Below are 24,903 nucleotides of genomic sequence, written 5' to 3'. Positions count from 1 at the left end.
GACAGTTCTTTGTACCACTAACACACTCTGCCACTCAAATGTGGTGGGGCTAGGAAACATCTGAGTTTTGATCTGTAGAGTGGTGTAACATCTATTCTAGAAGAAGCTCCTTCCTATACACATATAAGGTCCCCCTTAAACAACATGCAATTTTTAAAAGGTGTTTCTTAATAAATTTATATTTAATGGAATTTTAGGAATTAAAGGGAGAGACTTCAGATTCAACTAACTGCAGTTCAGCTGGAAAGAGTTCAGGATTGATGGAAGGGTTTTCCTCCCTTTCCTGCACAATCTGACACCTTTACACAAACCAGTCCCTGAATCCCTTGCAGGTAGCTGGACTTTCAGGCTGTCAGCCCTCCACTTAATTTTGAAAATATTCATACATGTTCTGTCATGTATTGCTACCTCAGTCCTTTTTACAGAGGAATAATATTCCATTTTATGTATATATAAAAAATGAAGATGAACCTCTTTCTCACACCATAGACAAAAATTAACTCAAAATGGATCCAAGACCTAAATATAAGGTACAAAACTATAAAACTCCTAGAAGAAAACAGACTCTACACCAAAAGCACTAGCAACAAAAGAAAAAAATAGATAAATGGGACTTCATCAAAATTAAAAACTTTTGTGAATCAAAAAATTTCATCATGAATGTAAAAAAGACCACCTTTAGAATGAGAGAAAATATTTGAAAGCCACATATCCAATAAGGTTTTAATATCCAAACTATATAAAGAAATTCTACAACTCAGCAACAAAAAGAAAAACAACCCAATTTAAAAATGGACAAAAGACTTGAATATTCATTGCTTCAAAAAAGATATACAAATGATCATAAAACACATGAACAGATGCTTAACATTATTAGTGAAATGCAAATTAAAATCACAATGAGATACTATTTAACATCCACTAGAATGGCTACTATTAAAAACACACACACACAAGTAAGTGTTGGAGAGGATGTGGAGAAATAAGGACATTAAGAAAATGGTGCAGCCACCGTGGTAAACAATTTGGCATTTCCTCAGAAAGTTAATTATAGAATTACCATTTCTAGGTATATACCCCAAAGAATTGAAAGGAAGGACTTGAACAATTACTTGCACCCCAATGTTCATAGCAGCATTATGCAAATTTGCCAAAAGGTGGAAGCAACCCAAGTGTCCATCAACAGACGAATAGATAAACAAAATGTGGTATATGCATAAAATGGAAAATCATTCCTCTGTAAAAAGGAATGAGGTACCAATACATGAGACAACATGGATGAACGCTGAAGACATGTTGAGTGAAATAAACCAGACTCAAAAGGACAAATATTATATGATCTCTTTGATATGAGATAATTAGAATACACAAATTCATAGAGTCAGAAACTAGAATACTTGTTACCAGGGGCCAGTTTGGGGTAGAGAATGAGGAGTTAATGCTTAATGGTATAGAGCTTCTGTTTGGGGTGATGGAAAAGTTTTGGTAATGGATGGTGGTGATGGTATCAGGACATAATGAATATCATTAACACCAATGAATGATACATTTGAATTTGATTAAAAGGAGAAACATCAGATTGTATATATGGTAACAGAATAAAATTTTTTAAGAAAAGGACTGTACCAAAGAGTGAACCCTAATGAACCCTAAACCATAAACTACAGTTAACAGTATAATTATAACTTGTTCATCAATTGTGACAAAGTTACCACACTAAGGCAAAAAGAATGCATAGAGAAAACTGTGGGGTGGGGGGAGGTTACGGTATTTTCTGCATGGTTTTTCTATAAATTTACAACTTTTCAAATAAATACATAAATCAATAAGAAAAGAGTATGGTTTCTGTTGCATATAAAATTGATACATATTCATACATAATTATTTTATGGTCAGGAAAAAACTTTGAGGTTAGTGGAAAAGACTGCGCTGACATTTAAATGTAAATCCCTACTTTGGCACTTTAAATGACTATTTTATTCCTTGGACTAGAGTTAACTGAGAAAATGGGAGATTTTGAAAAGGAAAAACAGAAAAGGTCCTGTTCATATGAGGACAGTATTCTTAGCATCATTTTGTACTTCATACATCTCACTACCTCCAAAACACTGGAACTAGAATAAACAGCAGGGAATTGTCAGGTTCAGAACTGTAATTTTGAAACTATCACTGCGGAGATATCTATTCCAGCATTACTCAAAGTAGGTTCTGTGTAACACCTGTTCTATGGGAACTTATGGGTGTTGCTTGCAAAAACAGTGTTGCTGAGCCATGCCAGATGAGTTCAGTTAATAATTAATAGCAAATCTCATTGACACTAAGAGACATTGATTGCAAGAGACACTATTATTAAATCCAAGATTAGGCCAAGTGGGGAATCTAACCAGAACCCACACACAAAACTGAGGTGGCAAGGAGCTAAATCCTCAGCATGAGAATAAATGAAAAACAAATCTTCATGCAAAAAAGGACAGCAGGGAACTTGTCTGTGTCAACCTTGGCACTAACTAAAGGGGGAGGAAAAAAATATCTCTCCTGGGAATTTGAACCACAACTGGTATTCACTGGAGTTTGCAATCTGAATTCAAAAAACCTTGAACAGAGAAGGAGATCTCAGGTTGGCAGTACCCCCAGGGGACTGGCAGAAGCCACATAAATGCTCTCCAAGAAAAATGTGACTTCAATCCAGACCAAGAGCCATTGTAAGGTTCCTTTGATTGTAAGACACACCTTAATATTAGAGATGTCAAAATGTGAAAAAAAATCTGCATCTTGGGATCAATTAATTATGATAGGTTGTATTTACCTTTTAACTTGTCAGAACTTTTAACATACTAATGTGACTTGTGAATCTTCAAGCCTGGGGAGAGGAAAGGGGAAAAGGAAGAGTAGGCTATAACTTATGGGACAGTAGAACTCTCACATATCATTATTTGGAAAATATCTAACGAAAAGCTGATGTAGACCACAGTTATAAAACCAACTTCATACAGTTATTGTAAGAATTGAGTTAATATAGGTAAAACATTTAGAACAACGCCTAGCACAGAGTAAGTGCTATTTAAGTGTAAACTATAATTGCAATTTTTTTTAATCCCCATTTGTTGGTGTCAACAATATCATAGTCTCCGCAGAAGCTGACACCTCAGCATTGAGGTCATTACAAGGGTGCTGTGGCTGACTTATGGCCCTCACCTCTCCAACAGATAACACTCTCCTGACCAGCCCATCTACTTCTCTGACAAGCCTGGAAATAGAACCTGAAGTCCACCACAAAGTGGATAGCTGATAAAATGTGTGAGTTCTCTCTCACTTTGCCATGCCCACCTAGAGCACATCTTAGACATTCCTCCCCACACTCAGAATATAGGATCCATATGAGTCACCCAAGGCTGACACACAGCAGGGTTTTGCATATATCTGTTGAATGAATGAAAGCCCTAAACACTGCAGGGAAGGAATCCTGACCCTGTAATATTGGGTCCCAATTTGATCAACTCATTCTAAAAATTAGCACAAAGTGGATAGCAGCCCAAGACTCAGAATCAGAAGCACAGTCAGTTTTATATGCGATTGCGCCCCTGACTAAACCTATTTAAACCAGCTAAGACCCCAGTAATGCAAAACAAACCTGGGAAACTCATCTTATATCCTTTCTAGAAGGAGAGATGCATAAATAATTGAGAAATGCATCGTTCATGGCACAATTAACTATCACATCATATTACTATGAACACAACTGAAAAAAGCATCATTGTACCTTCTAGAATTAGTGTTATAATCACATTTAGACCTTAAGACATTAATCCTGCTTTCCCACAGAGTTAGTCAGGCTGCACACATATTTACACACAACAAACCCAGAGCCTGTAGCGATGGCCCTCGGTATAGTTAGAGTAAGTAGTAACCTCCATGAATGGCTTTAGGTGTGTTGAAAGGACTTCCTGCTGCACTTGCCACAAGCACCAGAAGGGGAACTAGTAAGGACACTGGAAAGACCCAACAATGAAATGAATAGAGAGCCTTCTATAAATCAGGGGTCATTAAGGATTATAGGGCTAATATAGATTATTTAGTTGTGGTTCCTTTTCTCAAGGAGCTCATAGCTGAACTAGAAAAAAATCATAACAGACTGGGGAATCTGGGGAAAGCAATCCTTACCCTGAAACAGACATCACTTTTCCTCTTGCTTCTGTCTTAATGCAGATATTATAAGCCTCAAGGATGATCAGCAGGATAGGTGAGGAGATTCTAAACCCTCTGGAAAAACTAGGATGAAGTTAGATAAGCCTTTAGCCTAACTGGCCCCTTTGCATCTGAATAGATGAATGGGGTTGAGTGTGGACAAAACAAAAAGTCAGCATCTTGGATTTCACCCTGGGCTCTGGGTTCAAAGAAGACAAACAAAGCAGACTTTGGAATCTCTTTTAGGCTGTCCAGCCCAGTGATTCTAAATGTATGGTCTCCGGACATGCAATGCCAAAATCTCCAGCAGACTTGGTAGAAATGCAAATTCAGGGTTATACCTTGGAGCCCAAATCAGAAACTCTGTGGGTGGGGCCCAGCTATCTGTGCTTTAAGGAGCTCTTCCTGTGATTGCGATGCACGCGAAACCTTGAGAACCAATTCACCGGCGTAGGAAGGAACACGGAGGGTCAGGACTGACACCGGATTCAAAATTAAGATTCTGAAATTAATTAGAATTTTGAGTGTAACAAAAATTTTAAAAGGAAGAAAGGAAAGCAAAGAAAAGAAACATGCTGGGTTAAATGAAACATTTCAGAAACCTAATCATAGACAGGAGGTGTGTCCTAGAGTTCGGTTTAACCGTCAGCTACTCCAGCCTTTGGAGCACTCACTGTTCTCTCTTGACATTCTCTTCTTAAATGCACATACTGGAAAAAAGAATTAAAAATCTAGTTGCTTAACATCTGACTTTGACCAATTTTATCAGATTCTGAAAGCAGAGCAGAAAATCACCTAAATGTAGAGGTTACAGGATATTCAATTAGTTTCAACTTCACAGTTTTAGCAAAGATGACTAGCGGTGAACCTGCCTATCCAAGTTTGGTGTGTCTATAAATGCAAATAATTAATTACTTTTATGTGCCCTAAGAGGTCCAAATGAGGATTAAGCCACCCTTCACAATTTTGGATATTTGGTCCCAAGTCCTTGCAACAGGAGAATTACATTTCTTGGCAACACCCAACAGGAAAATTAAATCTCTTGGAAACACCGTCAGCAAATAGCCTTGTTTTGTTCTCAGGTGGAGGGAAAGTTACCATACTGGGAAGGCACAGTTCACAACCCCACACTTGCCTTGGTTGGACAAAGGAGGAATCACAAGTAGGTAAATATCCCCATGCCTACTCTGAAGGATCACTAAGATAACATCTATTTCTGAGAAACTAAAATCAAGACTTCTGCTTTACTTCAATTGTCAAGAGACTACAAAGAAGAGCAAAAATATCAGCATAGTCTGCTTTTAGTTCTGGGCATGTTACCTTCAAAGAGAAAATTAGGAATGGGTACAGGCATTTTAAGAAACCTCAACTTCCTAGAGAAAGGGGAAAATGTACAAAACATATTTTTATTACCAAAAGGATTCATTTATTTCCCTTGGCACATTTAAGATAATACTAAAATGCCAAGATTCAATTCACGCACAATTTTTTCTGGAATAAAATGACTGAAAAATTAGCTTCATGGATATCACAGAAACCAGTGTCATCGATTACACCCAAAAAGAACAATTGATGAATACTCTTATTAAACAGTTATGTCGACCATTTCATTCTCAAGGACAGCCTTTTCTTTTGTTGTTGTTCAAAATATTAATGTCATGTTTACACTCAAATTTTTAGTAGAAATTATGTCTTTATTCATAAGTATATATAAATGCTATAGATCTTACATTTTATTGTTGACACCCAGGATCAAAACTTTCCTGATATTCAAAATATTGGGTTAAATAACTATTTTTAAAATGGATATGAGTAGATATAAAAATAGAACCCTAATTTGTGAATTTGCTCATTTTTCTTCTTTGCTACCAACATTATCTATATTTCAATTCTAGCTGATGAATTGCTGTCAAAACAACTTTGATGTTAGGGTATCAATTACTTCTCCCTGATTTAAAACACATTTACATAATCTCAGCCCATACATATTCAGCATATTGGGTGAGTGACCAGCTGTCCAATAGAGATGCCTCAATATTTCTTGTTAGTGTCTCTCAGACTTCTGCTCTGAATTAAAATGCTCCACCAAGCTTACTTGTCATCATACCAAAACATTTAGATAAAACCTCAAAAATGCATTAGGAGTACTCATCAACTAGTACGTAAATAATAAACAATAAACAAAATTCCAGCTATATGTATGTTCTTCTTAGGCTCAAAGCTTAAGTCAACTATCAGTTACAAAATCGTCATACTGTCATTTCTATTATGCATTTAAAAATACTCTATTTATTAGGAAAGAGCCATGAGGAAGAGTCATTTGAAATTCGGAGGATTTTTAAAAAGAAAAAAAAAAACGTGCTTTTTACCAACCTGGGCTGAGAAACCACAGAAGAAACCAAACCAGAAATGCACGAGTGTGAATGCAAAATTCTTGTAGAAGAAATAGCATAAGAATTTGCACATTCGGAAATAGGACCACCGCCCGTGAACAAGGAGTAGCCTCTGGAGGTATCGAAACTGCGCGAATGAATAGTCGCTGGCTAAGACGGCCTGCAGCCCTTCCTGGCCACTGATGCCAACGCCGATGTGAGCACCTGCAAAGGAAAGCAGGAGCACTTTCATTCCAGAAACAGACGATGACAATCTCTGGGGAACTTGTCATTCCTCTGGATGTTATTATTTATTTATGGAAACGACACAGCTATCACAGTTATAATTTTTCCACCTACATTATCTCATGAAACCATCATAATAGTTATTTTTATTGGTTTTACAAAAAGAAGAAATTGGGCTCAGAAAAATTCAGTAGCTTGCACAAGGTTCTACATAGTAAGTGACAAATCTGGAATTAAATTCAAGTCTTTGCAAGTCTGGGTCCAGTGTCCTTTCCTCTACACCATAGCTACTTACTCCCCCAAACAGTATAAGATTAGTGCCCTTTTCTAGCTTGAAAATACACAGATGACTTAAGGAAAGACAAAGAGAATTGTTGATAAACATTAGTAACAGTAGAAACATTGAACCCAGAAAGTATCATCCATTTTAGAGCCACTGGCAAAAGTAAATTTTAATGCCATCTCTATTCTTTATTACCAAATGCTGAAATTGAGAGCACTCTCAATTACTTTTGATCATGCCCTCTCTCTTACTTTTGATCATGCTGACGTCATTGGCTCCATCGCCGATGGCCAAAGTGACAGCATTTCTGTGCTGTTTCACCAGTTCTACGACTTGGGCTTTCTGGAGTGGGGTGACTCGGCAGCAAACCACAGTCTTACACATGCAGGCAAGTTCTAGGAGATCATTCTTGGCATCGCTTTCTAGGGCATAGGCCTGTGTTATTAAATAAACAAATAAACTAGGTAACTAATGAGACAGAGATAAAGATAGATGATAGAGATAGAGAGAGAGATAGATAGAGATAGAGAGATAGAGATAGAGAGAGATGGAGATGATAGCGCTATTCCAGGAAGAAACAGAAAACAATGAATGAGAAATGTCATTTGGGAAGGAAATTTTGTGTTTCTCAATTGATACTTGCTATACAGTTTAATTATCACACGTCATTGTTAATTCAAAGCCACATAAGCAACAAAAATTAAAGAAATGAATATTGAACTCCTACTAAGAGCCAAGGAATTCCCTTCTGTGTGCTCTTGATACCTTATCATGCTGCATCAGAGAGATGCAATTAAATAATGGAGAGGTTCTAGAAACCACTAAAATTAACTAATACCTCATCAAGTTTAGAATGAGCTATGAAATGAGGGTGATTTGTTTTTTCTAAGTGATAGAATGTTTGGTTCCTTTGCATTGTTGTTTTGTATATTTGTGTTTTGTGTTGTTTGTTGTGGTGGCTGTTAATGTGCAGGCAAGGTGAAAACCAGACAATCTGAATAATGGTGCTTGAAGAACATAATGATTGAAATCAAGAGAGGCCTGTGCAAAAGGGTGGCATGCAACGTGGATCTCAGAGAGGGTTCCCCAACCATCTCCACTTCTGCTCACCTCTGAACACACAAGAACCTTTAGATCTGCCAAGAAATTTCTTTAAGCAGAGAGCATGGTCTATCAACATTTAAAATTGAATTAAACATTAATTAATTAATATTAAAACATTTAAAATGGAAAAACAAAATGTGGTACAATGGAATATTATTCAGCTGCAAAAAAAGAATGACGCTCTGATATACGTGACATGAATGAGCCTTAAAGTCATCAAGTTGAATTAAATGAGCCAGACACAAAAGGACAAATATTGTATGATACCAACAGTATGAGCTAATTAGAATAAACAAATTCATAGAGTCAGAAACTAGAATACAGGGTTCCAGGTGCCAAGGTAAGGGTAGGGAATGGGAAGTTAATGCTTAAACCATACAAAGTTTTTGTTTGGGGTGATGGACACATTTTGGTAATGGATGGTGGTGACGGTAGCACAACATTCTGAGTGGAAGTAACAGTGCTGAACTATATATTTGAATGTGGTTCAAAGGGGAAATTTTAGGTTGTGCATATGTTACTAGAATAAAATTTAAAACAAACAAACAAACATAGGGCTCTACAATACAGTGAACCCTAATATAAATCATGGTCTACCGTTAATAGTACAATTATAATAACATTCTTTCATCAATTATACCAAATGTACCACACTAATTAAAGGTGTTAATATTATTATGGAGCCTATATGGGAACTTTGTATTTTCTGAATTATTTTCCTGTAAACCTACAACCTCTCTAATTAAAAAAAAGAAAAAGAAAAAAAACAGCACATGATCCCTTCCAATTCACTGTGCAATTTTTCTTCCGGAAAGCATTTCTCTGTGCATTATTTAATAAACACTTTAAGAAGAAATAGCAATCAATCTAAATTTGGAGTCATTGGTGTCTTTGAGTGAATCTTTGAATAATCAGTGTGCTGGATTGCATATATTATGTCCCCCAGAAAAAGCCATATTGTTTAATGCAATCTTGTAGGAGCAAATGTATTAGTGTTGATTAGATTGGAATTTTTTGATTGAGTGTTTCCATGGAGATGTGACTCAATCAATCAGCTGTGAGTGAACCATTTGATTGGATAATTTCCACAGAGATGGTACCCCTGCCCATTCAGGGTGGGTGTTATTGGAACACTGGAGTCGTATAAAGGAGTCCACAGACAGAAGGACCTCAGAGCAACTGAGAGTGACATTTTGAAGAGGAGCTGCAGCTAAGGGAGGACAAAATGCCCCAAGAGCAATATTTTGGAGATCTCCATTTTGAAACACAACCTGGGAGCAAGCAGACACCAGCCACGTGCCTTCCCAGCTAACAGAGGTTTTCCAGACACCAATGGACATCCTCCAGTGAAGGTATCCTTTGTTGATGCCTTACCTTGGACACTTTGTGGCCTTAAGACTGTAATTTTGTAATCAAATAAACCCCCTTTATAAAAGTCAATCCATTTCTGGTGTTTTGCAAAACCGCAGCATCACAAACCAGAACAATCAGTCAGAAGCATTTGACTGCAAACTCCGTGGCAAGAAATTCATATTCTATCACCATCTGTCCCTATTTCCCTTTTGTCCTCTACTACCAACTTCAAGTGTACTCTTTATTTCTATCCTATCTTTACGTGTACTCTTTATTATGCCAAATTGCCTCTTTCCCATCATTTGAAGGTTCTATCTTGCCTCTGTGCCTTTGCACTTGCTGTTTCCTCTGCCCTAAAATATCACTTTCTCCAAGAAGTCTTCCCTGACTTTTCCAGGAGGAATCAAATGTGCTTGCTTCTATGTTCTCAAAGCACCGTGTCCTTCCTCTTTTATAGTGTTGGTTATCTCTCCCAAATGACTGCAGTTTCTAAAACAAGGACTGTGTTCTATTCATGTTCATATCCTTAGGTTCCAGCACTGTGACTTAGGGGTGCTTGATAAATATTAATGGTCTGAATGGATTGATGGATGGATGAATAAATATAAGAAACATGGTTCTGGTATAGAAAATTCTCATGTTACAAGCCTGTAATTCCTAGGGGAAATTGTGATTTAGCATTCTCAAATACAATCACCCTTTCTGAAATAGAAAGCATGTAACTGGCTGTCTTGCCCAGAATAGTCTCCCTCTTTTTTTTTCCTTTCTTTGTTACCACCAAGTGAAAAAACTCAGCTCAGATTCTGAGACAGAAAGGCCCAACTGCATTCTGCAAAGCATCAGCATTTGAGTAACTTTTAATCGTGACTCTTTAAAGACTTCTGACTATACTAGCAGAAATGTGATCAATTCCCTTTAAATGAAAATTGACATTTCATGGTTTCATGAGCCAGGCTTTGAAACTGAAGGGCTTCTTGAATAGCCTGTGTCTCTGCTCCTTCTTTCAGCATTTGTAGAAACAAAAATAGAGAGAGTGAACGTTATCACCTGAGGACTCTAATCCCTCCACACACACTGGTGTCTTTGAGCCTGAAAGAAAGTCCAAGTACAACTTATTATGGACACTTTCCATATTGTGGTCACTGGGCAATTCTGCTGCTCAGCTGTACAAGGGAGAGTAGCTTCGTGTCATGTGGACAACCTTTCAACTGAATTTGGCCTGCAGCTGAGCCCTGTAACTTTCCATGGTGTAGAAGGCAACACATCATTATGTCTGGAGACCAGCTGGATAATGCTCCAACACTAAGAGCTAACAGACTGCTGATCACAAGAGGGAAAATACAATATACTCATATCCAACTTCTTTGGTCCTCTAAGAAACTGTCTGCAAGGAAATACCTTTATTTTCCAGACTCCAAAAGTGAAAAATGATCGTCAAAACCAGAGAAAGATGCGAGATTAGCAATCTGTGCATATAAATAATTTCAGTGAAGTATAATTGGAGCCTTTGTCTTCTAAATTAGAAACTCAGAAGAGCATTTTTTATATTTGTTCAAGATTTGGAACCTGAACTGCATTAAAAGTACAATGCAAGTTTATCCTATTAAGACAAGAACCAGATTTCCTAATCAAAGCAAATTGTTTGGCATGGCTATAAAATGCTGCTATTTAGAAAAACCACCAGAGGTATCTTAATGGCAATAATTTGGTGTGGTAATTATATGAAGGTCAGGTTGTGCTCTGCAAATCACAAACATTAACAAGAGCAAACACTAGTAAGAGCAATAATCCAGTTGTATTATTTTAATTAATAACAGCGAGCTATGACACTCCCCCCTTAGAAAAACACTTAATACTGCTAAATGTTCTGTGGTCATTTAGACAAGATTGAAATCCTGTGAATTCAGTATTTCTTCAGAGCTTCCCCTTCAGGGTGGTGCCTCAGACAACATATGAAATGTACATTAGAAGTTTCCCTTCCCTTTGCAAACAGGAAATCATTGAGGATGCCATTTCTAGTATGTCATTTAACTTTTGGAAAACACAAAAAGAGGTCTCATTGTGACAGCACAGAAGAAATAATTATTGGGGTGAAGAAAAAAGGAAGAACAAAAGCCTTAAGAGAACTCACCAAACTGTGGCCATTTATGACTAAGGCATAATCTCCTGTTACAGTTTCTTCTTCGATTGAGTGCAGCTCCAGCTGCTGCTTTTTTTCACAAACTACATGGCCGTTGGAAACACTTCTGCTTTGTCCAAACAAATTTTCCTTTGCTTTCCTTAAAGGAGGAGGAAAAAGCAAATCATAACAAAGTACACAGAGCATACCTATTAACTCTAACAAGAGACTGGCCCAGAGGTAAATTCATTTCATCGCTATTCAGACAGATATGGCATAAGATCCAGTTTCAGTAAGCAAGCAGGATAATTCCTTGTGATGGGGATACCACAGCAAATTACCAAATTCCAGGAAGTAGGAAGGTAAACATAATGATCTTGATTCTGTTTTAAATTACCTTAAAGCTAAGTCACCATCTTGAGCTGGGTTTGAACTAAGGACTCTTGATAAATTTAGTATATAATGTAGTCTGAGTTTTAAGGACTTAAGAAACACTGATCTGGCATGCAACATTGTTAAATAATGGAGAGCAAAAGACTAAAGAAAATGGACTAAACCTAGGAATTCCAGGACACTTATATATAAAATAAATTCTTCAATTCACAGAGAAATGTAATATGATCCAGCTTAAAATAGCAGTCCTTTGAGAAGCACACTTTTTAAATTGACAATAAAAAACAAAAGATGGTGTTTACTGAATTGACATAGTCATTATAAAGTAATAGAGTTTTTAAGCAAAAATTGTATTCATCAACTCAAACAACAGAATAAATCTTCTGGGAAAGAAATTGCAGACACCCAAATGTATAAGGTTGTCCCAAATGGAAAATTCCTCCAAATGTCCTAGATCTAACTAGCAGTTGTAGAACAATCCTGCCACATCCCATTAATCTCTGCTGTTTAAAAGGACGATTTTGTGACAGCATAACACCCTTGGAAGTGGCATTGTATTGTTCCCTTCAAAATGGAAAGATGTCTTTAAAGGAAGGGAAATTTCCTCTCCAAGGACCCTCAGCTTAGGAAAAACTGGATAGAAATGCTTTGAAGTAATATAGAATAAGGTGATATGACTACAGAAGCTTCAACCATAACCAGAGAACCACAAAGAAAAGGACTTAGCTCATCCAAGCTCCCTGCTAATGAGCAACAAAGCCAACCAACACTTTAGGCCACAACTTGCATATACAAAATGAGCACCCCTGAGAAAATGGGGAGTGAGACGTAGAAAAGAAAATGGATGTGTTGGCTAAGGGCAAAATGAAATGGTTCCCCAAAGGCTCATTCTATGTAGAAAACATTTATTAAAATAGTTGTGTGTTGACTCCTCAGAAAAAATAATTTTCACTGTAAAAAAAAAAAAAAAACATACACACAACTATTTTAGCCCTCAGCTTTCTAATTATTTGAAAATGTAACATTAATTGTTTACATATTAAGTTTAAAAAAAAAAAAAAAAAACTTATATTCTGACTGGACATCTCCTTTCTGCTCTCCAGGACCAAAAGCACAACTCATGTTTGAGAACTGGGAGGTTAAATGCTCCTGGCTCCAAGAATGATATCATACATGTAGCAATCAGTTTGCAAACTCAAAGAAAAAGATTTTAAAAGTTAGAGTAATACGTGTGAAATTTAGGGAGTTGGAGTGGAGAGGGGCAGATAGAGCAGACATGAAGAATCATTATTCTAAATGGGAGGAGAAGATTTCTGCATCAGATAATCATGTCAGGGAATCCTCCTCACAATCATGAAAATTTACGGTACCATATAACAAATAAAGCAAGGGAGACAAGTTCCCTAGAAATTAATATTTGCATTTCTGTGACAGTGTTGCAGAGCTCATAAATTGGGTCTTAAGGAAACATCAAAGGGAAAATATCTCATAAGGTTTCCTTTTTAGTCAAGTTCTCACTCATGCTGTATAAATGACTCAGTCTCTGTTTTCCCCCCAGAGAATGAAAACATTCCAAAGAAGGGTGAAGTTCATGAAAGTATTGGCTGAAATTCTATTTACTTAGGATTTTTTTTCCCCGCTAAACTGTCTTCATAACGTCTCACATGAACCCTTTTCCAGGCAGAAAAGGGACGGTTTTTCCAGCTCTGCTTAAATTTCCAGTGCACAGAGGCCAATGTCTCCTTCCTGGACTGGGTTCTCCCATTTTTAGACCTTTGCCCATGTTTTATAGCTGCCATTTCTTTTTCTTCCTGGAACTTAGCTCTTAAAACACCAGCTGGTTCTCACAAAAACAATTTATTAGGGGGTGAAAAAAAAGCTACACGTAACTCCCTTCAACGAATATGGACTATACATTTTTTGCAGGCATAACACACAATGCTTAACCACAGGATATAAATAACAAATGCTAAAACAAAAGAGTGCCTGTTTGCTCCAAGCTTTGTAATGAAGTGCAGTTTATTATAATGTTGGCATGCAGAAACGCATTAATGGTTGCGGCAGCGGCATTCACAGCCCTCCGCCACGACAATCGCAGCAAAGCACAGTTAGGCCCATGTAGGCTTGCATGCCAGCTATGAAGAAGAAAAGAGATGGTGTGCCGGTGTGAAACTGTTACAGACCCCAGAAGGGCCATGATCATTTAACAAATCTTGCTGGGTGGAAACTTTTTTTCTGGTGTTTCCATGGAGATGTGACTCAATCAACTATTGGTGAGAACTTTGATTAAGGAGGAGTGCACTTTGTCCATCCAGGGTGGGTCTTGATTAGTTCACTGGAATATTTAAGAGAGATCAGGAGCTGACACAGATGCTGATGCTGAGAGATGCTTGGAGTTGCAGACAGAAGGATATTTGGAGATGCTAAGCTAAGAGATGAAGCCCATAGTTTGCCCCAGAGGAGCTAAGAGAGGATCCCCAGATGTTTAGAGAGAAATGCTCTTGGAGAAAGAAGCAGGGACACACTGGAGCTGAGAGAGGAACACAGAGACATTTTGAAGAAACCTATTTTGAAACCCAACCCAGGAGCAAAGATCATCAGACACTAGCCACGTGCCTTTCCAGTTGACAGAGGTGTTCCAGAGGCCATTGGCCGTTTTTCAGTGAAGGAATCCTCTTGTTGATGCCTTAGTTTGTATCCAAACAAACCCTCTTTATAAAAGCCAATCCATTTCTGGTATTTTGCATAATGGCAGACTTAGCAAACCCGGACAGATGGTAAGAAAAAGAGTCATATTTTCAGTACTCTTCAGGTATTTTATTTTCAGATATTTACAGGACTTTTTGGAAATGAATTGAAACTATGAGGCATGCTTAAAATAAGACAACAACCTCAGCTTTGGTACAAAGACTAGAGAATTGAACTTGGAATCCAGAGGCCTGGGTTCAGGTCTGAGGTCTGCCTCTGACAGCGTGTGCCCAAAGGTCAAGTTATTTCACCATTTGCCACTTGATTAGTCCATGACAGACCGTAGGCTAGAACCTAGACCTTCAAATCCCTAGTTCTCAGACTACCACACCAGACTGGTTTATAAGCAGAGTTAGCCACAGGCTGCCCCTGGGTTGGGACTAAGACATAGTGCCAGAGGAAGCACATGAAACTTGATTTCAAGGCCCAGCCCCATCCCTTACTACCTGTGTGATCTACAAGACATTCAACCCCTGAACTATTTTCATTATTAGAAATTAGGGGAAAGGAACTGTGACATTTAATTTTATATTTCAACCTGGCTAGGTTATGGTGTTCAGTTGTTTGGCCAAATACTGCCTAGATGTTTCTGTGGAGGTATTTAGTAGAGGGGATTAGCATCTATAATCTATTGACTTTAAGTAAAGGAGATTGCCCTCAACAATGTAGGGCCTCATCCAATTAGTTGGATATCTTAATGCAAAGACCTGAGAATTCCAGGGGGAAGAAGGAATTCTGCCACCAGACTACATCCTCCACTAATGCCTGAGTTTCCAGCCTAATGAAGTTGGACTCTTATCCGGATTTCCAGCCTCCAGCTTGCCCTATGGAATTCAGACTTGCCAGCCCTCACAATTGCATGAGCCAAATTTCTTACAATAAATCTCTTAATACACACACACACGTACATACTTACATACATACATACATACACACCTATACATATATTTACATATATCCTGGTTGGTTCTTTATCTCTGGAGGACCCTGACTAATACAGGGAACAACCAAAGAGAACAGGGCATTAACCACCAAATAGATAATACCTATGAAAACTTGGGCAACTGTGCTGGTATGTATTAGATCTCCAAGATCACTTAATGTTCTAATTTCTATGATTAATGATAGAAACTTCACTTATCAGAACGTTTTGTCTGAGTGACTGTAAATTGGGAATTAGGAGACATGTTTTATTTGGTCTGCATAGTGCTTGAAAGGCTATGTGACATTATAGAGGACGTGATGCTCTGCTTCACCAAAGGCCCTGCCATTCCCTAATGTCTTAAATACAGCCCACATCACACACCTGATTTTACTGCCTGCCCCTGGAGCCATCTGCATCCACACAAATGCTGCTTACTCAAACAGAAAACTTTCCATCGAATAGGTGTTTCCAAAATACCAATACATATTTTATTGATTAACAGGAAATACATCCCTTGGTATATTGCTAGTATACTTCTCCAAAGCAGTGGAATCTCTTCATGGTTTAATTAGTTACAACACATGAATTTTTCTAACAACATAGCATGTGATCAATGCTGCAAAAATGAAATATGGAATGAGTTTGTCAGACCAACTGAAATTACATTATAACTCTGTTTTCCTTTGGGCAAAAGGCATATGTGTTGGTGAAATATAGTTGAGGCAATAATCTTCTGAGAAAACATAGCAGTTTAATTGTAGGTTTCTGGACATGTCCTTAATACTAAAGCAGCTATGGCAGAAGAATTAACCTATTGCTGAAAGTGTCTAAAGTGGTTTTGTGACAGTAAATTTGAAACAAACCGTATGCGTGATATGCATGAAAATTACATAACCTTGTTTATGAAATAATCTAAGCACATTTGACAGGTTTAAGTATAAGCATTTAGGTCATTTCCTTCCAATAGCTACTATCACTCAAATCCTGTTCTGGTATTTTTTTTTTCTTGAACTCCCATTGAACTCAAAAGTATAAAACGAGAAAACGGGTACAAACTTAAAAGTTTCAGTAATTCATCCCCAGAGCTATGGATTTAGATACAAGAAGCCCAGATTGGGCATATAGAGAGCACCTTCTAGTAATAACTTTTCATGGATGCTTTTTCTTTCCTACATCCTAGTATTAGGTAAATGTATAATATAGATGTATTGATTTATTCCTCTTAAAAAGAATTTTCTACCATGCATTGTCTCTCTATCTTAGACTTTGAGAATGGGGTTACCTTCAAGTTGGGGTTGAAATAAATGTATTATCTGCCAGTCAGCTGAGCAAGGCAACCTCAGGGGTCCTGAGATACTGAGATTAGACAGAAATTATTTTTTTTCTTCTGAGTATTTTCCTCTTCTTAAAACAATGAAGATAACTTTTGGGGTTTTTTCCTAACTGTAAAAGCATGTATGGTCATTATTAAAACATTGGATAATACAAAAAGCCATAAAAAGAAAGTTAACATGACCCATAATTCTATTATCCAGAGAGAACCTATATAGTCCTATATATATATTATCCAGAGAGAACCTATATAGTGGATAGTGTTTTCATACACCACACACACTCACACACACATTTATTTTGCCAAGAAAAGGGGGGATCGTACTATGCATGATGTTTGGCAATTGCATATTTCACGTAAATTTGTCATGGACATCTTCCAATTATAATAAATGCATACCTTTTAATGATTCCATTGCATGTATATATCCTAGTTATTAACAAAGTCTTTCCTGACAGGTATTTGTGCTATTGCATAATTTTCTATTATTATAATTGTTACAACAATGAATACTCCTTTACATCCAGATTCACAATTTGTTCACTTGTTTTCTTAAGGTAAATTCCTAGAAGTGGTAATCACTGGGTCAACAGTGTGCATATATATAATTTTGAAATATATTGCCAGGTTGCCCTCTAGAGAGTATCTACCAATTTACGCACATTGCCAACAACAGTATATAAGAATTCATATTTCTCCACATTCCTTCCACATAATGACAGTTACGTCATCTACTTAGTCAACTGAATGTAGTGGGATAAAATCTTGAGATACTAACTTTAGTTTCCTGCCTACTCTCCAACCACCACTGCTACCACATGTGATCCTCGCTTATCAGCAATGTATCTTGTCTCAGGGGGATCTGACAGAACCAAACACGGAGAAAGAAAAGGCTCAAATTCTACCAGAAGAGACTCGTGAAACTTGTAGTGGTATTGTTCTGAATCCCAGTGATCAGGAATTTCACTAACTGGACTTTTTGTGAGGGATGAAAAAAGTTACTTTGAGTTTCAAAAGACTAATCCTTAAAGTTGAGGCATAAAATATTGTCATAAGCAACAGACTAGAAAGAAATTACCTCTTGTCTCCAATTTCCATCCCTGTCTATGGGAGACGGACATTGAATAGGAGCTTAGATGCCAGTGAGTCTCTAAAGGGAGCCTGCGTCCTGCCGCATAGCCTGGACTGGTAAGAAATGGAAGAATGATGTGGGTAATGGAACAAATTTTGAGAGATCTGAGTGTGAAGGATTGTCTGCTTCCCACGGAGGTCCAGTGGCCTGGGGGTAGTAGAGTAAAGGGATTTCAGAAACACAAATGGTGATGTGAGAGCCCAAGTCTTCCCAGACCCAGAGAGATGGGGGAGAGCAGCCAGGAGGGTGTGGAAGTCAGCCAAGAGGGAAAGCCAGCTAATCCAAAGACACCAGACACCAGGCAGGGTCACAGAAGGGGAAAGTGCCAGATGCCAACAGGGGAGACACTGATCATCAGTGACAGGTGAGGCAACTGTGCATCCCAGACTTGAACTAAATTTAACCAACTTTGACCAAACGTACATAGTTTAATTGTTCTGCCATCAGGCAGAAAAGGGATTCAAGTTCATTTTTAGAAAATTTAATGTAAGCTTCTGTTCTTGCATGCCTGATATATTCTGGGCTGTGAAATTCATACCTGATATACAAGCTGGAAATATCAGGCAGCGCCTCCTTCCATGTCTCTCCTTCACATTCAACCGAATTCCGAGTCCTACCCATTCTACCACCAACCAGCTGTCAATTTCAGCCCACTCTTTCCTTCCTCACTGTCACAGCCTCACTGCCTTAGTTCAACCTTCATCATCCCTAAGCTTAGCTATTCCAACAGCCTCCTGATGCATCTCCCTATACCATGCATTTTCCCAACTAAACATACTCCATCCACCCTGTCACTGGAGTGTTATTTCTAAAATTCAAACCTGAATATGTCACATTTCCACCAAGAAATTATCCAAATCCACCCAATACTTTCAGGATATAAATTCTAGCCACTTTTGCTTGTCAATAAACCTGTCTCCAATACCACCTTTGAAAAATTGCCCCCACCTTTAGCTCTATCATCCACTCCAATTTGGAATGTTGCTCTTGGATATAATATGACTTTTATTTTTTCATATTTCCACACCTTTATACTGCTGTTCCATCAACTTGCAATATCCTTATCCAATGCAACCAATTGAGGAGGGAGATCCATAAAAGTTGCCCAGGGGTCAGCATGTTATTTCAATATCTGAAGAAGCTTAGTGAAAAATGTATATTTCCCTATGATAAGACTGCATAAACCCCCTCATTTCTTTTTTTAAAATTTTGTGTTATTTTTGGTTATCAAGTCAGTGTGGGAAACTGCTGTATTATGCTGTTTAGAAGCTATAACTTGGGACTGTATATATCTTTGCCAAATAAAAATTGGGAAATCCAATTAATTATTACAGATAAAATTATATATATATATATATATACACACACACACACACACACACATACACATATATATATACATTAGACTCCATAGAAACTATTGGGGAAAATACTAAGTAAAAGTAGTCTTTGTTGGTGGAAAGGAAGGAAACAATAGCAGAAGGAAAGAAAGAAGACAAAATGGAGGAAATGGAGAGAAAAGAAAAGAAAGGGAGGAAGTGAGCTCTCTGAACATCTATAAAGCTTTAAGTTCTTGTCTCATTTAATCTTCAAAATAAAATAATCTACAGTATAGATATTTTTATCCCCATCTTACAAATGAGAAACCAAGTAGAGATAGCATATCAAAAGTCACTCAGAGATTTCAAAGAGAATCAAGAGGTCATTTTAGAGGTTACTCTTTTGCATTATATAGATATCCCTTTTTAGTTTTTAGTATATTGGAATACCCAGAAGGAAATACCTGAAACTGTTGAGCTGTCACCCAGTAGCCTCTATTCTTGAAGGCGATCATATAACTATATAGTTTACACTGTGTGACCATGTGATTGTGAAAACCTCGTGGCTCACACTCCCTTTATCCAGTGCAAGGACAGATGAGTAGAAAAATGGGGACAAAAAGTAAATGAATAATGGGGGGAGAAGGGATATGGGATGTTTTGGGTGTTCTTTTTTCCCTGTCATTTTATTTTTATTTTTATTTTTATTGTTTGGAGTAATGAAAATGTCCAAAAATTGATTGTGGTGATGAATGCACAACTATATAATGATACTGTGAACAACTGATTGTACACTGTGGATGACTGTATAGTATGTGAATATATCTCAATAAAATTGCATTAAAAAAGTCAGCTAGTGAGCAGAAAGCTGGAATTCCAACTCAGGTCCAACTGATAAGAAGTCCGTACTCTTCCTCCTATACCTGGCAGTCTCCCTCTGAAATTTATTCTGACACTAGTTCCTTATTTGGTATCTGAGCACTCACTCAAGTGTAGCAGTCAGATGGCTCAAAAACTATTTCTTCTAGATTACCTATTTAAAGGGAGTAAGAATACATCTAATGAGTGTTTGTGGAGACACATGGCAGGTGATGGAGTATACAGGTTCTGGGGCCAAGATTTCAGGATCCAAATCTCAGCTAAACCACTAACTAGCTGTGAAACTTTGGGAAAGCCAATTCACTTATCTGTGCCTCAATTTCCTAATCTGTAAAACAAGATTAATGATATTATTTACCATTGGGCTGCTTTGAGAATTAAATGAGGTAATAAACATAGACTGCTTACAACAATGTCCCAGAGACTGTCCCAAAACATTTAGCAGTAAGTTCATTAGAATCTGGATCTGCTGGCATCTATCTTCCTTCAGCAAGAGTCAAATTGCCCAAAAAAACAAAAGGTCATTTAAAGAAAAAGATTTTCTCAAATTAAAAATATTTATAAGATATAGAGAAGTTGGAAGATTTGGTCTGCAAGTATCAATAGGTTGGCGCTGACATTTAGGGTTTCCTTTCTTCTCAAGATTCAGAAATATAGGTGCCTTTGGTTTAAAGACAAAGACACATTAAGGAAGCCCAGGGAGCAATACGGTTTTGTTGAAAGGACATTAGCCCTGCTCGAGGATAAAGCAAGAGACAAGCAGTTTGCCTCTAAGTCAACAATCTGCTTAACCTCATTCAAAGCGGATTGAGTTTAGAGGAGTCACTACAGGCAGCAGCAAGCAGAAATTGTTATAAGACAGCATTTTTAAAAGTCCTTGAGAAGTTATTATGCATATTTTTGAAAGGTTCTTCTCCAAAGGAAGTATCAAAAATAACGGGATAAAATAAACTGGTATATATTAAGAAATATTATTTCTCAAAAATTAATGTTTGCCCATTTCTACCTCCAATTTTGGCACTTACCTGTTTACCAGTACTATAATGGAACATAAATCTCACATTATTGTTTTTCACTGTATTGTATGTTTGGGTTCAAGAGTAACTATGTCAAAATATCAACTCTCTTCAATGCTGAAATACTCTATTTCAACTTTACATACCATCTACAAAGGCTGTGTTTTCTAAATTTATCCTGTTCCCAAGCTTCTTCTAGGAACTTATTAAATACAAATACCCAGACCCATCCCCTGGAGATTCTTAATTTGTGGTTCAGACTGAAGCTAGGCAACTGCTATTTTTAAGAAATGTCCTCAGTGATACTGATCAGTGCTCACCATATAAGAGCTAGCACTACTCACCGACATATAATTTTAAAGGATAACTCAACCTAAATGATTTGAAATCTTTTTCTAAAAACATTTGAGAAATGTTGAAGGCCTGAAGACTATGATTTATCACTGATGTCTAAATTATCTTAGTTTATCACAAAATGAATGGGAATTTAGGAAACATACAGAAAGCACTCTGTACTAAGCTGGGTCCAGGCACTATAGGGTACCTTTCTACTTCTTTTTTTTTTCCCCTGCCTCCATCTCCTCCTTCTCTCCTTCCTTTAGCACTTACCTGAGTTCTTCTTGGACTTCCACTGCTGTGTTTCCTGCTATAACAAACACTTCGTTCATATCATCAGTCAGCATGTTGCAGGCATATCCAATGTTGATGGCAGTTTCTGATACGAAATGAAGCCCAGCTCTGTTAGAACATTACTTAGTAACATAAGTACCATTTCCATAAAAATTTTGAGACCATAGCTATAGTTCTTTATAGCTGACAGGCCCCCTTAATGCCAGATGGAACATGATAAGAGATAAAATACAAGAGATTCAGAAAGAAATGAAAAGGTCTGGATTCCATGACCGATTCAAAACTTGCTAAATCCATGGAGAACTAGCAATGTCTCTGGCTCCCCAGCCGTCTCATCTAGTTTTTGAAAAATTTTTTTTATTCCAAAATACTACTCATGAAAACACCTTAAGATCTTGTGATATAGTCAAATGTGCATTTATAAAATCTTTCCTTACCACAAGTCTCAAATATTGCCTTTGGAGAGCTAAAATACTAAACTTAGCTAACACTCAGTTCTAATATGGTAGGCAAATTGAAGGAAAACTCACAAAATACTCAGGCAAACAACAAAAGTTCTTCTAGTTCTCCCACACAAAACATGGCCATTTTTCCATTATATGAATAGAAAATTGGAATTTGACTAACATCTGAAAAACCACCCAGACCATTACTACTACAGCACTGGAAATTCACATGACGTTGGGCAATCCTTCTCATTTTGTAGACATGGAGCCTAGGATAGTTAGATAGCTCCTTCCATTTTCAATAGTCATTAGATTCTCTCTAGCTCTGCAGAGTCATTAGATGTATCCTAAATTATGGGAGGCAGCTGTTAAGATCTTAGCATATTTTTGTATAAACCACAGAAATTGAAGCTAAAAGTAGTAAATGTAAGAATATTTGTAACTAATTGAACCAATGATCAAAATCAAACTCTACAGAGTCATTATCAAGTAACATACCACAGGGTTTAGTTCCCTGTTGCCTTTTTTTAGTCAGTGATTTGGCTGAAGATACAGAGAACTGATTTATCACATCTGCAAATCCTTCAATGCTCTAAAAAAAACCTAACAGGTAGACAGAATCTTAAAAGAATGTATTTCAGTTAGCTGAATATTTTCAATTTACTGATGGTTGAACATAAAATAATTTTTATTGTAAACATTACTGCTAGCAACAGATCCAAAATGTATTGACCCACTTTCTGCCTTATAAAATGCAACCTTCTGAATATAATGACTCTTTGATGACTTGGCATTTTTCCTGCCTGAAAGTGCCTGTACCATTGAATGGACAGTTCTGGAATTCAGCCAGTTTGCACTGGTACGACTGTAGTGGTTGTTAAAATACCAAAATATTTCCCTACAGTTGATTAACCGTTGCTGCCCTGAGCCTCTCCAAAGCCTCCCACCACCCTGATTTCTCCCCCAAGATCCCCCTCACCTCCCTGCCATCTGGAAACTAAAGGAACGATCTTAAAGTCTCTAATTTTCTGCTTCTATGCTGTGCAAACATCTGTTCTGATTGACAGTAGTATTAATACGTATCAATTGATAAATATTTTAATGCCATCATTGCTTACAGGCATAAGTATTGTACTTAAGAGATCAGGAAACTGGATTGAAACTCAGCTGGTCTCAGGGTATACCATGGAAGGTATATTGTATTTGTTTGCTTAATAATAAATCCTTGTAATAGATTAGGTTTCTGTTTTGAATCTCAACTCTTTCCTATATTGAAAAGTGGTCAAACATCTAATTAATTAAGCTTTCTGGTTACTTAAAATTTTTACCATAGAAGTCATCTCCCCCTTTTCAAAATATCATCATTATGCAGTTTCAAATTACCTTGTTTGTCTCCTGTTAGGACCCAGATCTTAATATTGGCTAGTGATAAATTTGTAATTGTTTCGATAACACCCTCTTGTAATTCATCTTCTACAGCAGTGGCACCTAGTAGCTTCATTGAAAAATAGATAATATCTTATGTTAATGTGTGCAAATGACAATCCTAACATCTATGAAGATGTTATGAAGAGTCTGAAAGTCAAGGAACATAAAATGAAGTCAGATACTGTGATGCAGTGATGTAAGCAAGCAACATACAACGTGCAGAAATGGGTTGGGAAGGACCCCGAGAAGAGGTTCCCAAATCAAGTATCATGGGGGCCCTAATAAACGGCAGAGATTCTGAGAGTTAGAATTTACTTGAGGGGTCTAATATGCTCAGATAAATTATGATCAGTGAGAAGAAACTTGGACCTCTAGGGTCTTAAGAACTCTCCAGCTGCTTCCCCAAATATATCCACCAGGGAGCAGTCCAGAGGAAAGCCCTCACACCTCAGTCAGGAGACTGATCACAAAAAAGGAGAGCCTTTCCCCAAATAAACAAACCAGCAAATGCCACTAATTAAAAAGTAAAGGTTCCTGTCCTCTACTTCATCTAAAGATGAACAAGATATGCTCCCTAATACCTCACAATGGCTGAACTCCCTGGCCTTGGAGGCCTCGGGGAAGAGTGACTTCTAGGATAGATTACACTCTGGTCAGCACAGATACCAGCAGAATTTCATGGGCTTTCGAAGGCTTAGTGCTATAGACCCAAAGCAAGTTTCTCTGCTCTAAAAAGGTGGGTCAGGAAAAAAAACAAAAACACAAACAAAAAAAAAAAAAACACGACATCAAGGACATCCAAGAGGATGACAAAAAATAGGCAGTCTGTCTTCTACTCTTGGGAAACTTCCAAGTGCATAAATCCCTGCTGATAAAAATAAACCTCTAGAACCTCTAGAGGCATATATGACAAATTGAAAGCCAGTGCATGAAGCATGATTCAATGTTTGAAAGAGTAACATCTGCTGTATACAAGATGATTTAGCCAATAC

The 24,903-nt window shown here is 37.4% G+C and overlaps 1 protein-coding gene across 8 annotated transcripts in view; it reads right to left on the bottom strand.

Annotated features, from left to right (window-relative positions):
• Window positions 1-24,903, bottom strand: part of ATP8B4 (ATPase phospholipid transporting 8B4 (putative)) — a 273,488-nt gene that overhangs the window by 38,847 nt on the left and 209,738 nt on the right. For all 8 annotated transcript variants that reach the window (XM_037834015.1, XM_037834017.1, XM_037834013.1 and 5 more), the window contains 5 exons: window positions 23,867-23,978; window positions 22,017-22,122; window positions 11,675-11,822; window positions 7,338-7,521; window positions 6,559-6,782 (listed from right to left, as the gene is read on the bottom strand). In XM_037834015.1, coding sequence (XP_037689943.1) covers window positions 6,559-6,782; window positions 7,338-7,521; window positions 11,675-11,822; window positions 22,017-22,122; window positions 23,867-23,978 — 774 coding nt within the window. The remainder of the gene's footprint in view (window positions 1-6,558; window positions 6,783-7,337; window positions 7,522-11,674; window positions 11,823-22,016; window positions 22,123-23,866; window positions 23,979-24,903) is intronic.

This window comes from Choloepus didactylus, chromosome 4 (genome assembly GCF_015220235.1).
Source record: "Choloepus didactylus isolate mChoDid1 chromosome 4, mChoDid1.pri, whole genome shotgun sequence".
In the NCBI taxonomy this organism is placed as follows: Eukaryota; Metazoa; Chordata; class Mammalia; order Pilosa; family Megalonychidae; genus Choloepus; species Choloepus didactylus.
This window is presented reverse-complemented; position numbering and strand designations above follow the sequence as displayed.